At 36.3% G+C, this 17,298-nt stretch overlaps 1 protein-coding gene across 13 annotated transcripts in view; it reads left to right on the top strand.

The window, feature by feature from the left end:
* The first annotated feature begins 7,189 nt into the window (after positions 1-7,189).
* Positions 7,190-17,298, top strand: part of Syp (synaptotagmin binding cytoplasmic RNA interacting protein) — a 32,756-nt gene continuing 22,647 nt past the window's right edge. For 12 of the 13 annotated variants that reach the window (XR_001940684.1, XM_018539194.1, XM_018539197.1 and 9 more), the window contains exons 1-2: positions 15,003-15,059; positions 16,686-17,062. Coding sequence is in view for 12 of the 13 variants with exons in the window: in XM_018539194.1 (XP_018394696.1) it covers positions 16,688-17,062 (375 nt within the window). In the remaining variant the exon portion in view is untranslated. Of the gene's footprint in view, positions 7,353-15,002; positions 15,060-16,685; positions 17,063-17,298 lie in introns of those variants that run through there. The other variant, XM_018539196.1, reaches the window with a different exon arrangement.

Consider the following 17,298-nt stretch of genomic DNA (forward strand, 5'->3'; position numbering starts at 1 on the left):
AGGGAATCGGGTTCTTCTTTTCCCTTTCCTGTCCCTTCTGCCATCTTTCGTCCGGGTTACGCGCGGCTGTTCCGCCGGGCAGTGGTATTATTGTCCTGCAATACAGGTTCACCCCTATTTATCTGCAAAAAAGGGAGAATTTCTCTTAGCGATAAACGAGTTTGCGAAGGAGAGCGAGAAGACAGCACGACTTGCTGGGGGTCTGCTCAGAGGACCCCACGGTTAATGCCACGCTGTTTATGCTGGCTTGCGCAGGGGGGAGGCCCTCCTGAGAAAAATCTTCCTTACTGTCTGCACTCGTGGTGTGGATCGCCGATATTAACGTGGGAAACAAACCGAACCTGTATGGCGCGATGTCATTAAGTACTGTCGCCAAAAAAATTGTCGTTCGCTGCCTTGAGTCCCAATGTTCCTTCACACATGTCGGGTTACATTATTTCTCTTGTTAGTCGTATAGGTACATATTATATTGGCGATATTTGGCGGAAATCATCAAATTTCTATCGCTCATGATTAATACACCATAGCAAAAGATTTATCCAAATATCAATTATATGATTTCTCATATAACCGCAAAGCGTCTCTATACCCATTAAAGATCATTAGTATTTTAAAAATTATATTATATCTGTCTTTTGATGACATACAACTTCAGTAAATAAATTATTTCATATCTCTAAAAACAGCGGAGATATTCTATGTAGATGGAATTGATGAAAACTCCGGGAGCGTGTAGAGGATCGATAAATAAAGAAAAAAAATCAGTCTCTCTCTTTTTCTCTCTCTCTCTCTCGTGAAGATAAGCTCGTTTTTTGGTTCGTTTTGGAGAAAATTACAAAAAAACAAAATGTAGGTTTTCGTTTTTGTACTTTTTTATTACTCATTCATGTTGTATTTATTCACTTACTTAATATAGATATTGTCTAAAACGTTGGTCTCATGCAGGAATGCAAGCGCGGATGGCTCGTGTTGCAGCCAAACATTGATCTGGTGATATTTACTGCACTAAAGCTTTAATTCGTTTTCTTAATTGTTGTCTTGAGTTGATTGACAGCGAATACGATTTCCTCCCTTTAGGACCCCTACATAAAGAAGTCCAGTAGTGTAAGATCAGGTGATCGAGATGCTCAAGACACTACTCCTTCCCGTCCAAGAACAAAGCAACTATGTTTTGTCTTTTTTGCGATTTTCTCCAAAACGAAGCAAAATCGAGTATATTTCTACAGGACTATTTTCTTAGTTTATCGATCTCTTACACACTGAAGTTTGGACATTTACATTCTAGACATCCTGTATATATGTATACATATCTATCACACACATTAAAATTATATCATAAATAAAAATTAAATTTTATCTAATCTAATATTACGAACTGAATAAGAAAAATTCTTTATCGTTTTACAATTCAATAATTAATGAAAAATTAATCAATAAGAAATTTACCAAAAATGTACATTTGCATGATTCAATGACAAAAAACAATTCAATATTTTCAACGCAACATTAGTGATTACGCAACGTTAGAAGTAATTAAATGCTTCTGCTAATGTCTCGCTATGTATATAATAATTGTCGCATAATGCTATATATATAGGCTCTCTTACTCGCTGCGCGTTTATATTCGCTACTATATTACGCAGATGTATACTCATTCGCAGATAATTATTAATTAATTTTTTCAGAAATGCTATACGTAAAAAAACAAGCAAATTAATATACACTCCCAAGGGAAGTTACCCAGCTGTATCTAATTAGTTTTTAAATGATAACAGTTAAAAGTTATAGTATTATATCTTATCTACTATTAACTAAAATGTGAGTATCGTTTACTTAGAAAATATATTTGTTTGGAGTACCAATAACGGTTCCGAAAATAGATTTAAATAACATTTTTTCGTAATTTCTTTTTTACTTTTTAGGATTTTTGTATATGTTTTTGTATATGCATAATATGTTTGAGTAATATATAATACGTAAATAGAGTACAAAGGAAAACTTGGATCTTGATTCGAATGATGAGTGTTGGACCCGAATCTTGACGAATATTATCCAGACGATCCTGAACAATATTCGAGAGGTTTTAGCCGTCTGTCGAACATCAGTAATGCTAGCTCCGGTGGAACTGTAAGTTATAACTTTCAAGTTTTAACTCGAAAAGTTTTTAATAAAGTAGAATATTATTATTATTATATGATAGTATCTTGAAAAGTTGTTGAAGCGAGCTATGAGAATATATGTAATTAAAAATAGGGGTTTTTATTAAAAAAATTTATAGTGACCTTGTTATGACATTAATTACGCTACTCAAAGGCAAATTAATGGTACTTCTTATGTCTGCTTCCGAATCATATAACTTTTGTTTGAAACATTTCTCCGTAATCTATCATAGATTTCAAGAAATCTTAATACATTATTTAAAATGGAACACCCTGTATATATGGAATATATATGTATACAAGGTGTCTGCGAAAAACCATGTTTAAGAGGAGATCTTTAAGACTATTTTAAAAGTCTTAATGCCAAAATATCGAGGGTTATAAATAGATTTTTAATTATAATATTTAACATTCTCGAATCAAATCGCCTAAAGTTAACGCATTTAGATGTGATTGGCATTTATCTGCCATATTTAAACACGTGAACTTTAGACGATATATGATTCGCTAATTTTAAATACTTATACTTATTTTAAAAAATAATAAAATATTATAGTCTTTTAACATTTTGGTATTAGGATTTTTGTCTTAAGATGAGATTTCAGAAAAAATTTTAAACATTGTTATTATATATATAGTGTTTTGGACAATATCTGGTCTCGGTCTCGTCTCGTTGTCGACTGAAATCGAGACAAAACTTTGTTTTTAAATCAAGATCAAGATCGAGACTATTATTCCGAGAGTCTCGGCGAAAGACTTCTTGAATACCTGGACTAGTCATCAAACCTTCATTATAAAGCTTATGTATAAAGGTTATACGTTCCCGTCGCCCGCGCCGTACGCGGAAATCTCGCACATCACTCTGTGGGACTGATCTGTCGAAGGTTTTCTAATCAAAGACTGATTACAAACTGAACACGAAAGAGTCATTAAAACAGATTTTTTTAGACAAATGGCATTTAAAGATGCTTTGCCTATATAATATCAACTAAAATATCAATCAAATATTCAGCCAAAAATAGTAAATATCAGCTAATCTTATTTTTAAAAATTTGACAATATTAGTAAAGCAACTACAAAAAATAAAACACAATAAATGAAGACATGATCAGGCAAAATCGAGATGATATCGAGAGTTTCGAAATCAGATTGATTATGAGTCCGAGATTTCCGAGGCCAAAGATATAATAGTCTCGTCTCGTTGAGACGAGACCGAAACACTGTAGTCGTTATGGTTTTTACCGGACACCCTGTGTATACACACGCGAGTACATTTCCGTATAAATAATATGTGATTGAAATTATTCAGTTTCCGATAAAATCGCTGATACTTTTGTGGTCAATAGTCATTTAAACTATTTAAATAATGATAATTATTAATCGACAAAAAGAGTTGAATATTGGGATGCATGGGAAATGTGGGATAAATAATGTTTTGCACTTTAAAAATTTGACCTTTGCATTTAATTATATAACAAAAAAAAATTAATTAAATTTTACATTTAATTTTACATGAGAATATATTGAAATATAATAGTAAAATACACATACATATATACAAATTTAAAAAGAAATTGATACTGTATAAAGAAATTATTTAATTCCGTTCAATTATAAATGAAAAATGTACTTTAAAAAAAAACATGTATTTAAAGAATAATTGAAAAAAATCGAATTTTGAACACGTTCTCCAAATTTAAAAAAAAATAGCTACAAATTTACGATATGCATATATAAACAAAAAAAAACAGATTTTGATCAAAGTATTTATTTTGAGGGAAATAAAAAGTGTTAAAAATACTAATTAATATAAGGCTATGATAATATACGTAGCTAATGAGATATACAATGTTCAACAAATGTTTCGACTCCGATCGTTATTTTCAATGTTACAATAAATACGGATAGTTATACAAAATTCGTTGTCCTACAAAAATTACTCCGTGTTCTTCATGCTTTGAGTCAATAAGATGAAAATTTAAAAGTTAAATTATATAAAAAATTTCAAGTTTTACTTTTCAAGGATGCAAATTAAAACTGTGCTAACAGACAGTTTTTGAAATATACTATTTAGCGCTGATATACCGTGTTTTCTAATGTTTCACGTAAGTGAAAAATTTAATTATACTTATAGTGTGTGTCTAAATATTTTGTCTAATCAGTATAACATTGTCTCACACATTGTGTAATATAGATCTGCGCGATATGAATTTCCGAAAACGCAAATAGAAAATTGTGTGCGTCTTAAATTTTAACCTCCCACGACAATGCCATACGAAGACCGTGCAAAAAAGTGCATTGTCTGTACGGCGCAGACGGTCGATTGGTGTGATGAGGATAACGTGAGGAATCGAGTATTCTTGAAAGAGAAAAAAGAAAAAACAAAAGAAAGATAGTGAGGGAACGAGAGGAATAGAGAGATGTGAAGAGGGCGATGTAAGAGGGAATGTGAGGAAAAAGACAAAGTGGACAGACAGAAGAGAGAGAGAGGGAGAGAGAGAGGAGGGGAGGCCGCAAAGGGAAAGGAGCAGAGGAAGAATGAAAGGAAACGAAAAATGGGGAAAGAAAAGTGCACAGTATGTGATCGAAGTACTCGAGGAGAATTAAATTTTTACGGCGAGAATGCAGCTTGCCGCCGAGTTGTCCAACCGTTGATAGTTTTTAGGATGGCCCGCTTCCGGCAGAGCCGGCGCGGCGCGGCACAGCGCGACGCAACTTAATGCGGCATGGTAGATGGTACGGCACCCGGCCGGTTGGCCGGTCGACCGGCTAGCCTGTCTACCCGCCTGCCTGCCTGCCTGCTTGCTTGCCTGCTGTGTGCGATTCTCAGCAGATAAAAATAATCGTCAAGAAAGTAGAAAAGTTCCGAACAGGTTTCTGCAAGGCGAGAGTGAGCGAGTCGGTCGGGCGACGTATCTCTGCTCTCGCTTGCGTTTTCGTTGGGCCGCGTCACGCCGCGCGCCGCCGTGCCTTGCCGTCGGAGGGATGCGGGACGCGAGTGCATGCTCCGACCAGACGGATAGCTTACAGTTAGCACGTAGGGCCGTAACATTGTCGAGAAATCCCGTCCGTTACGCCCGCCGAGATCGCTGACCGTTTCTCTTTCAGCGAGACGCGACATATGCGAAGACGCGTCGAGGTCACAAACACACATCATTTGTAGGCATGTCTGTCACAATTTACCGCATGAGAAATTTGTACTATTAAAGAAAAATAAAGAATAGAGAAAGAAAGGTAGTAGAGAAGAAGGTATTTACGACCGCTTTTTTTGAGTCTATATAATTCGTTGTAGTTTTATTTAAAAAATTATATTAGCTACGTTTAGCAGAAAAAGCAGCTTTACAACTGTTGTAAAATTCTTTAACATGATTGAGCTTGCCCTTGGTTTCTCACTGGAACTGAATGAATAAACCAATTATATTCGAGAATTTTACAACAGTTGCAAAACTGCTTTTCTGCTGAACGCAGCCATAGTTCCGTTGTACAAAATATATAAATGTTTTTTTATTTATTTTTCTATATCTCCTTCCTTTCTCTCTTATATTTTATTAACATATACAGAATATATAACTCATGGTATTTTTATAATATAATTTATTATATCATAAGTATGGAAAAAAAGTCTTAAGAGATTTATTAAATTTTCAGTCCCTCACTAAATAATATATTTTTACGTATTGCGTGGACAACTTTTTTGGAATATTTTCGCTAGTCCTTTCATGAAAATATCATAAAAATGATGAATTCATCAAAGAGAGCTTGATTATTATAATTATTACATCTTAAGAAAAATTAATTAAAAAACATAATTACAACGACGATCTATCTAAACATGGAAAATAATATAATTATATAAAAGAAGCAATATTCAATAATTACATTAATGGAATTCTTATATGACGTATGATTCAAACATGGGTAACGGATAGATTTGAATGTAAAAAACATTTTTATTTTTTACAATTTAAATTCTATATATTTCTAGTACAAAGTACAGCTAGTAGTAAAGTACATATATTTCTGTAATACGTAAAAGATAAAAATGTCAAGTGGCATCTGAAAATATTGAAATTCAAAGTGTTTTTTCGTCTCGGGGTAATCCGAGTCTCTTGCGACAATCCTGAACAAGGCGGGGTCCGCGTATCCCACGAAGAAAGATAAGCGGTTGAATCGGATTGGATTGAGGTGCGTCTCTGGTGGCGAGCAAACTGGTTTCAGTTATGTGGAGCTTGCACCATTGCATCGCTCTTTCAGCGAGACAGTCCAATTTATGCATCACGACTATGTAGGACTATACGATACATCAAAACGCTGCGTCCGGGCCTTAAACTCACCTCGTCGTTCTTTCTCTCATTATAATCATCTACTATCACTATATACCACCACAATCACTACCACAATCACCATCAACCTCCCCCCACCACCACCAACACCACCACCACCACCACTACCACCACCGCCACCACCATCACCACCACCACCACCACCACCACCACAACCTCTACCACTACCATTATTATCACCACTACCACCACCATCACTACCACCACCACTATCATCATCATCATCATCGTCAGTATCACCGTCGCCGTCGTCATCATCGCCACCGCCACCGCCGTCGCCAATAAAATAATCTACGGGATTTGTGTGCCTGTTTGATCTGTTTCGGATTTTAGTTTCGGTTTTACACACAAGTGCCTACACAAAACTAAATTAAACGATTTAAAGTAACGCACATTGGCTGTACGCGATAAAACGGACATCTCTTTCATCTTCAACTCTCCTTCATTCCCTCACACGCTGCATATCGCTCAGTGCAATTACGCGCGACGACGTGATTATAACCGCGAGTGTAACCATTGCTGCTGCCGTCGCCACCACTACCACCACCATCACCACCATCACCATCGCCTCGTTACCGTCGTCGCTGCTGCCATCGCTGTCGCTGTCGCCGCCGCCGCCGCCGCAGCAGCAGCCGTTGTTGCTGCCGCTGTTGCCGCCGCCGTCATCAACCTGAAGTACGGAACACGCTCTTCGCGAAGAAACTGTGACGTGCCAATTATGAGTTTTACGACGTTCAGTGGGAGATCCTGACTGCTGTCCTGTGTTGCCGTTGCAACTGATATTTCTTCATTGCCAAAGCAATAAATTTGCTAAATTGATACCGGTGTAAGGAGCAAGAATTCAGCACAGGTACACATGCATATCATTTATCACGAGCACGTTCCCCTCTGTCTGCCTTTGTCTCTCTCTTTCTCTCTTCCTCCCCCTCTTTCGTTTTGTCCCGTCTTTCTTTTGACAGTACACGCAAAGATTATCTTTTTCCGTTTGCGTGAGTTAATTGGACAAACGCGTTTACGCACAAATGTTGGTCTGTTTGAAAGTTAGCCTCGTGTATTGCGATTTTCTGAATATTTCAGCCGTAATTTGGATATTTCTTCATATTTCCCCCCCCCCCCCCAAAAAAAAGTTCTCCAAAAATTCTCCTAAACTTTTTTTAATCTCAAAAAGAGTATCGAAAACAACCTAAAAATTTAGAGGAAAATGCCCCAATCTGGCAACATTAAAAAAAATCACACATACAATTACATTCTTTTTTTTCTCACATAATGGCTGCGTTCATCAGAGTAAGCAACTTTGCAACTGTGTAAAATTTTTGAATATAATTTATACATTTAGTAGGAAGTAAGAGCAAGACGAATTGTATTCAAGAATTTTACATACATAGTTGCAAAGCTGCTTTTTCTGCTAAACACAGCCAATAATTCAATGCGTGCAATGTTAGAATGTAGATACAATGGAAGGAATGAATTTCAACTTATTAGAAATCAAAGACACCGGAATTACACAGTTTCTGATAGATTGAAGTCGTTTCTACTGTGTCTGCAACCTTATATGGATAGCCTAATAATAAATAAATTAACATGCTCGGAAGAATTTTTCTTTGTCTTCAATAATCGTGTATAATATTTCCTCTTTTCTTCTAAAAAAAAAAAAACTAAACTACTGAATTTTAATTTCGTTTCTAAACGGCAAAATGGAAAATGTATAACGCTCGATGATTCTGAATTGTCGATATTATTCGAATGCACCGCGTGAGCGACATTTTCACGCGACCGTTATGGCTTCTTCGTGACTCGTATAATGCGCTTGGCGGGTTCTTGCCGATCAGGAGGAATATAATGGACACCGCGACAATGGGAGAAGCATGCGATACGGAATAAAATCGTACCTAAAACAAATCTTGTTTTCACGAGTGGAAATATGCGGCAAAGTCGCATTTTTTGCGAATATTTACATGTTCGCAAGTACGTAATTATAATAGTGCGTTCGCGGAATGTAAAAGCACGTTCGCGTGCACGCGCGAAAGCGATAGCAAGTGCGTAGCGATATGCGCCGCGTTGGCAGGTGAACGCGTTCATCAAAGGGTCGCGATTGTATATCGACGAAGTGAAAATTATAAAAGTGAACATAGTTAATTTCAATGAAATTCTAAATATTTTAATAAATTTGCTTATTTTTATATTTTTAACTTTCATCAAGTTATTTGGTGCATAATCGAATCTCCCATGGCCTTAAGCCGTAATCACACTAGCGATTGCGCGATTGTGATTGACGATTGAGGATTACTTTTCAACCAATCAGAGCAAAGCAGTCACCGATTGCTTTGTTCCGATTGGTTGAGAAGTAATCCTCAATCGTCAGTCACAATCGCGCAATCGCTAGTGTGATTACGGCTTTAGGCCATGGCACACAAAAAAGCTTAATCAATCAAATGTAAATAGTAAGTGAATTGGGTGGGGGGGGAGGGGTAGTCACAGTAAACATAAGGTGAAATTATATTTGTGCGTTTTTGTCGTATGACAAATTTTTTAAGCTTGTTAATTAGCTGCAGGACATAATTTCTCGAATTTCTCTGTCTTGCAGCTAATCAATCAAGGCTTGTGCTTATGTCCGTAACTTTAAGTCTAAAGCCGGTTGTTCTACAATAGAGTCGCAGGCCTTAAGCCGTAAGAAATTAACTAATCAGAATCGATTGTTTGACTCTGATATTTAACTATAATTGACCATTTTTTTACGTCTTATGACTTACGACTCTATCGTAGAATAACCATAAGTAAGCGTTACAACAATTCTTATGCTCAGACCCTTAGGTACATACAAAAACGTAAGGTAATAGGCGATAAGCGAATCGACGAATCACAGTAGGAAAGGTTACTGTTTTATGTGTTTCTTACTGTGATTAGCCGATTCGCTTAGTGCTTACATTTTAGGGCTCACACCTTGACAGAAAAGCGGAAAGCGGAAGAGCAGTAGCCAAACAGAACTCGCGCTGGTAGTCGACTTTCTGTTAATTTTGTATTACTTAATACTAATGCGAGTTCTGATTGGCTACTGCTTTTCCGCTTTCCGCGTTTCCGTCAAAGTGTGAACCCGCCCTTACTGTCTTGTTTTTCTATGTATTTCTGGCTTTCTCATACACTTTTCGTAACTGTAATATAGGCTTTCGACAATAAGTCATTATCTGATAGCGAATTTGGTTGGATACACTAGTGCGCACTGGTGCATTTTAAAGCAATAGTACAATGATTTAATATAATAAAAGTGTGAAATGCAAATATTTCGAATTATAAAATACATATTTAAGGAGATTCTAAAGTTGTTTTATCGATCAAACGCAATAATTTTTGTGTATAACAATTACTTTTTTTCTTTTTTACAAATTGGAAAATCTTTTTGCATGATTAAAATATGCACATTCATACGTATCTGTGAGATGGAGTTTATGCCGAGAACAAAAAAAAAATATTTAAATTGAAATCTTCTTTACCGTTTCTTACTCCAATCCAATATGGCGTCAGATCTATTAATATCCTATCAACATTTGCTTTATGTAAAAGCTCAGGTGCCGTCCCATGACGCGTATCGAAGGATTCGACCAATCACTGACGACCCGCCGTTTTACGTACGTGACAATTTTGTTCCTTAAGCCCTATCTACAATTGTGTAAACGTAGTTGTAGACGTAGTTATAAGAATTGACCAATTATAGTTGAATATGAGGAGAATATCCAACTGTGATTGAAGGATTCTTACAATTACGATTACTTACAACTACGTTTACACAATTGCAGATCAGGCTTTATGTTCCATGCAACGGATCGCGCGTAAGCGGATTAGCGAATCGCCTATCACAGGATCATTGTGCATAGACCCTAAGATATATTCGTAGTTGTGATATTTTTTTTATCCAAATTATGCAGATATTTGTAATTTTGGATGGGCTCTGGTGAGTCATCTTAAATTTTCGGCACTTTACTAAAGAACCATTTAATTATCTACATAGTCTACATAGATGATACCTTGTACAATAGTTTACGTTGTTTAATATTCTACGTGTAGAATATTATAATTTAGGTAATTTATAATACGTCCACGGATTAATAGAAAGGAGTGACATCTCAATAGCTTTTTTGTTCTAAAAATGGTCCCTAATTTTTTTATCGCCGATAGAGGCGCTGTTATAATTGAAGACCTGACTGTCTTCCGTAGCGCAAAAATTTAAACGGCTAAAATAAAAGAATCGAAGGTAATTGTTTAATTTAGCCACAACCACTTAAAAATTGATAAAATTATGCTCGTTCGAGGCGTTTTTGTTCCAAACGAACGAATCATTCAAAAGTTTAAACAAAAATTATCTAAAAGCAAATATTTTCAATTCTAGCCTCACATATTCTCATTGATTGACATTTACGGAATCTGCAGCAACAATATCAGACAACACATTCAAATTCCATCTGCTGTTCTGATAAGTCGTCTATTCTTTCTATCAATGTCATTGGAATTGCACCAACTTTTAATCTAAGTACTATTCATTTTGAACGATATATTCTACCATAATTAAGTTGCGTTTCATCCCATTTAATGAGATCATCATCCTTAAAATGATCTTCGCAAACGCAATTGTTTTCAGCCAGAGGCTTTTTCAAGTTAATTAATGTTGCTCCATTGCGACAATAGATTTTTGTTCTAACATGTAAGAGAATAAATATAAATAACCATTATAATGTATAACAAAAAAAGTATAACTTACAAACTTTTGAAACTATTCTTTGGTGCTTTAAAAAGACTTTTTTGCACTGGTTTGTTTATTTCTACAATTTAATGCACCTTTTTATCATGTTTACCTTTTCACTGATTGTGAGTCTTTCAACGCGTTATTCATCGAGTCGCAATAATGATGTAGACACCATGGTACCAGGATGTCACACTTCCATCAGTTCCACCTCCATAACCGGAAAAACGGGGTTGTCAGCGAAAGAAGCGCCACGAATTTCTTTGCTGCTGCGGAGTCCGCAGTAAACTGCAGATATTATTCCTTTCTATTACTTCGTGATTTTTAATATACATTTTATGTGAACTCTATAATATATTGACTTAGTTTACACCGAGCACTTGATACGCAGATCAAGTACCATACCCGTAGTCTCTCTCAAAAATTCGTACCAAATCACTTGATATGCTCGGTATAAACGCTAGGGGATTACTTTAGTGCGTTCTGGGCTGAGGCCCGATTTATACTTCGGTCTTAATCCTAAAATTCTAAAATTCAATCAATGGAATACAGATTGCGGTTAGGATTGACAGTCTTATTGGTTGAATTTTAGGATTTTAGGATTAAGACTCGAAGCATAAACTCAACCTGATACTCCCGAATCGCGAATAACAAACCAAGTTAATACGCGTATTAAAAGATTCTATTGCGCTATAAACGCTTGATTCGTTTGGGACTATTAAATCCCGCTATTTGTTGTTACATGTTAAGATTATTTAATATAGTTATGATTAAAAGTTTATCTCGACAATAAAAATGTGTAAAAAGGGAGTAAATAGGACATTTGCATTGTATATTCTTCTATTATTTTCGCAATAATTGCTATCAATAGGATGATTATTGTTTAGCTTATCCTTTTCTTTTTTTATATTTCTAATACTAGACAAGAACCGACATTGAATCTAAACCAGTGACCACAAACTGACAGTTACTTACAATTTTTCGTTACTTTTAATTCAAATTGTCAAGTTGAGACTTTTAAAAACCTAATTTAACCCGTTTTCAGATAAATCAATGTAAACAGGAACGTATCAAATACTTAATCCACACCAACTTGATACGTGTACCAAACAATTTTACGGTTAAAAAGGGTTACTGGAGCGCACGCGCAAGTCTTCTCTATACTGAATTATAGAATACTATCTGAAGGAGAAAAGAAAGGCAAGCGATCGTATTCGTTTCTCTTTTCTACTTGTAATAGTAATACATCATTAGTTAATCAGCGAATCTCTGACAAAGAAAACAGTACCAACTTTGCATAAGAACATTTTTGGAGTCGATTGTGTATTTCGAAATGAGATGAAAATTATAAAAATAAGCAAATTTACTAGAATATTCGTAATTTAATTAGTCAACATCTAGTGAATTTTTGCTTACTTTTGTAATTTTTACCTCATTTTAAGATACACAATCAACTCCTTTGTTTAAAAATTGAGACATCTTCACTCCTCGATGAATCGCTCCAGTATGTTGTAGACATAGAGATCACTGAATTTATATAGAGTCTTCTGTTCTTTATTCTTTGGTTATGACCTTACAGCCTCTGTTGTGATTGGTCAATTCGCTTACTGCTTTTGTATAAATCCAGATCTGTAATAGGTGTTTTAAATCTTAAGGCTAATTCTACAATGTGCTTTTTGTTTCCTGTTTCTTGCTGTTTGTCTCTTATCTTCTTAATCAAAAAGCCAAGAGACAAATAGAGACAAACAGCAAGAAACAGGAAACAAAACGCACATTGTAGAATTAGCCTTAATGGCTCCTGCAAACAGAACGCGGCAACGCTTGCCGCGCAACGGAAGTTGGCGCGATAGCCAATAAACGTCTCGCCGGCAAGATGTTGATTGGCTATCGCACCAACTTTCGCCGCGCGGCAAGCGTTTCCGCGTTGTGTCTGCAGGAGCCATAAATCATAAGAAATGGACGAATCATAGCTAATTATTCTCTTCATATTCAACTGTAACTGGTCAATTTTTTATAGTTTAAGGTTTAAACCACCTATTGTAGATCCGGACTTGTAAGACCATAAGGGCCCTGGCATACAAAAAAACTTAAGGCAGTAAGATTTAACAGTAAGCGAATTGACCAATCACAGTTGATGCCGTAAGGCCATAAACTTAAGCAGTAGCAAATCCACAACGTTGATTTCCTTACTGCTTACGTCTTACTGCCTTAAATTTTTTGTGTGCCAAGGCCCTAATACTTAGAAAAATTTAAGATGTAAAACTCAGGCCTCACCGTTTCCACTGAGCGCGTCACGCGTTGCATTGTGAAAGAGAGAAAGAAAGAGTTTACGCAAATGGAATGTTTGATTGGTTAACTCATGATGGCACGACACGTGGCGCACTCAGTGGAAACCCACCATAAGGGGACTCGTTTATTTTTCTCACATTCGATTATGATTAGTCAATTTCTTACTCTTCTTATTATACACACTTTCGTCTATTGTAGATAATATATTACGTTTTTTATGTATCATGGACTTAAGTATTTTGATGTGCCAGCACTTGCTAGGGCCTTTATCGTTTAAGTGTCGCAGCACAGACTTTTGCATGTCGCATAACCCCGGGTCTACAATAGAGTTCTAAGCCTTAAGCTATGAGAAGTGGACGAATCATAGTCAATTATTCTCCTCGAATTCAACCGTAATTGGTGCATACAGTGCAATAAGTTGAAATGAAACAAACGTATATTTGTTTCATTTCAACTTATTGCACTCTGTGCACCAGTTCAGTAAAAAGAACAAGCCTAAGAAAAAAAGTTGAACTGTGTAAGAACATCGATTAGGTACTATATTAAAGACACTCGGCTCTAGGCAAATTTTTGTAACTATTAATACGGCTCCGGGGACCCGGGAATCATTGAAGAATGACATTATCGACAGTTAATAAAAATTTGCACATTTATTAAAATATAAATATTTTGATAATACATTATTAAATTTATTTTTTTTATTAATAAATACTGTATAAATAAGTACGCATACTTTAAATGTTATAACATTTTAAAATGTCGAAAAATTATAACTTCTTTTTGCAGTTATCATCTCTATTACTAATCAAACTCGTATGATAACATTAAACTCAACAGTTTTTAATAAAAATTGAGTATTATTAGGTTTTGAACATATTATTTATACATGTCCACGAAACTAATAAATTATGAAATTAGTACCGTATTATCAGTTTATTATTTTTAATCATTTAAATTTTAACAGTCAACGCGTGCTTCCATTAGAGGCGAGCACCTTTAATATAATATCTCGGTAGTAAGAACTTCTGTTAAAAGGTTTGTTCTTGTTTGCTGTGCACTATGAACACAGTGCAGCAATAAGTTGACGCGAAACGGACGTATATTTGTTTTACTTTAATTTATTGTAAATACATTGTAGAATATACTACACCGTGTGTATAGATAGTTGAAAATCTAAAAAGGACGGACCTTCTGCGACATTCGTCCATCGTCGCGTACGTGCATGTTACACGCGCAAATGTATACGAGGGAGAGCGAGCGAGTTTTCTCGAGTACGCTCCGCTCTTCGGGTTTTGCGAGCGCGGTACTCCGGTTTGACGCGCGGCGCGGAACAGTCAACCTTTTTCCGTCGAGCCGTTCTGCGGGCCGCCAATCAGAATTCGCGCGAACGCGGCCGCAGCGAGAAAATGGCCAACGTCGTGTCGCTGGGTTCGAGCGTATCTTTGCGCGTCGTTTTGTGAACCCCGTAGTCCGCAATCACGTTGACGTCTGTCGCCATTTCCTCGCGTGGAGGAGCCCGTTCGTTTATTTTACAAGGTAACGATCGACGTACGATTTCTATCGTTGGCACGATGAATTTCCCGCATTTGACTCGCGGCACCGTTCGTCGTTGCGCTTCCGCGAGTGCGAGTGAAAAGTACCCTGGGATAAATGCATTCCGAAGTGCATATGTCCAGAGTGCATACAAGTGCATCACGGCGGCGGTCGCCGTGCGATCGGAGTGTGATTGCATTTCGCCGGCCGGCGAATTGACACGCGGTAAAAGTGCAACCGCGAGTCTCGTCGCAAGAATAACGGCGACGTCGGAGAGGACAGAGGGATTATTTCACCGCGAGACAATTTTTGCCGCGCGAATCTTTCGCTAACATCGGCGATTGCGCCGCTCCGTTTCTTTCCTCTCCTCCCCGCTCCGCGCGCCATGCTGCGCTGTTGCCGCGCTGTTGCCGTCACCATTGCCGCCTGTCCGTCTGTGGTCTACGCCAACTGATCGGCGATCGCGTTTAATCGTCTCCGCTGCCTAATCGGTGCGCTGAACTTTGCGAGTGTCATCGATAACGTACGGCGTTACAAATTGGGCATCACGAACTTTCCTCTTCGGTTCCTGCTTCTCTCGTTTCTCGTATTAAGCGAAAATGTAATGTCTACAGACGGTCGCTTCGATATTTTTAGTTATTTATTTTTTTAATTTCGTGCGCCAGGTAAGTCCGATCGCCGACGGTTCACGCTCCGATCTTTGCACTCCGACATACACATATGTACATACATATATATAAGTATTTATTTATATACATATGTGCGCGCGCGCGTGCGTGAGAGAGAGAGAGAGAGAGAGATATATCTCTTCCAGTTTTCTTTCACAACATTTCGCGCCTATGCATTATGGAGTACCATCGAGTATATAATCGGAGCATTTGTGATTCTTTCTTCACGTACCGGCTGATTTTCCCACTCTTCTCCGAGACACTTTATCGTTTCACATTTCGAGAGAACGCTCTTTCATTACAAATGAATTTTTATGTGCAGATGTATTTCTTGAAAGAATGAAAATATCCTAAATTTGATAGATAATTTTAATTTGCTCGAAATAGATTTTTTTTCCAGAATTTGTATTAAGAATATTACTTTAATTTTGAATTATTTATTTCGTAATGAATAACTATAACTAGTACTCTCTCTTTAAAGTTTATTGCTAATAATTCAGACAGTCTTACTTATTAATTTGAAATTGTATCTGTTCGAAAGCCTGTTTGCGTTTTTATTTTGTCTCAGAAAATAAGAGAAATAAATTATAATATTCAATATTCAATACTAAAGACCGTTAATGTGAGAACACAACCAATACAAATACAAAGCCTATAACAGTCTAGTTAAATCTTTTTATCGCTTATGTATAAACTACCGCAGTACTATCACGAATTAAATTAAATTAATAATTAATCTCTTGCATCATTATAGTACTATATTAGAAAATAATGTCTTATTGTTGCGCAATATGTACAATATTTGAATTTGTATGTTATATATTACAGATATTTTGTTATTTAACGTACAAAATAATTTGTACAAGTATCATATGCGATATGTATTATATAACCAAATAATTCATTACAAATTTAATTAATGTAGTGACAAAGGATAAGCAATTTCAAATTATTGTTTCAGCTATGGCAGAAGGGAATGGAGAGATAAAAATGGAAGAAAAACAAGAATTGGAAAATGTTGAACGGACAGAAGATTTCAACAAACTCATGCAATACGGGCTAGACGAGAAAGTGGCTGCCAAATTGGATGAAATTTACAAGACGGGGAAATTAGCTCATATTGATCTAGATGAAAGAGCTCTTGATGCCTTAAAGGAATTTCCAGTCGACGGTGCGCTAAACGTGCTTACACAATTTCTGGAATCCAACCTGGAACATGTATCCAATAAATCGGCATACCTTTGTGGAGTAATGAAGACGTACAGACAAAAGAGTCGTGCTGGTCAAGGTACAGGCACCAGTACGACACCTAAGGCTCCCGATGAAGACAAAATCAAAGTAATTTAAAGACATTATTTACTTAATTCTGATGACATGTATCATTTGTATAAAAGATTTCATATCAATAGTCAGCGCCAAGTTAAATTCTATCTTTAAAAACCCAAGAGGTACTATCCTTATTATTTATTTAATTCTAATGATATTTGTATAAAAGATTTGATATTAACAGTCTTGGCGCCAACTTAAATTCTATTATCATCTTTATAAACCTACGTGGTATTATTATTATTTAC

This window comes from Cyphomyrmex costatus, unplaced genomic scaffold (assembly GCF_001594065.2).
Source record: "Cyphomyrmex costatus isolate MS0001 unplaced genomic scaffold, Ccosl1.0 scaffold205, whole genome shotgun sequence".
In the NCBI taxonomy this organism is placed as follows: Eukaryota; Metazoa; Arthropoda; class Insecta; order Hymenoptera; family Formicidae; genus Cyphomyrmex; species Cyphomyrmex costatus.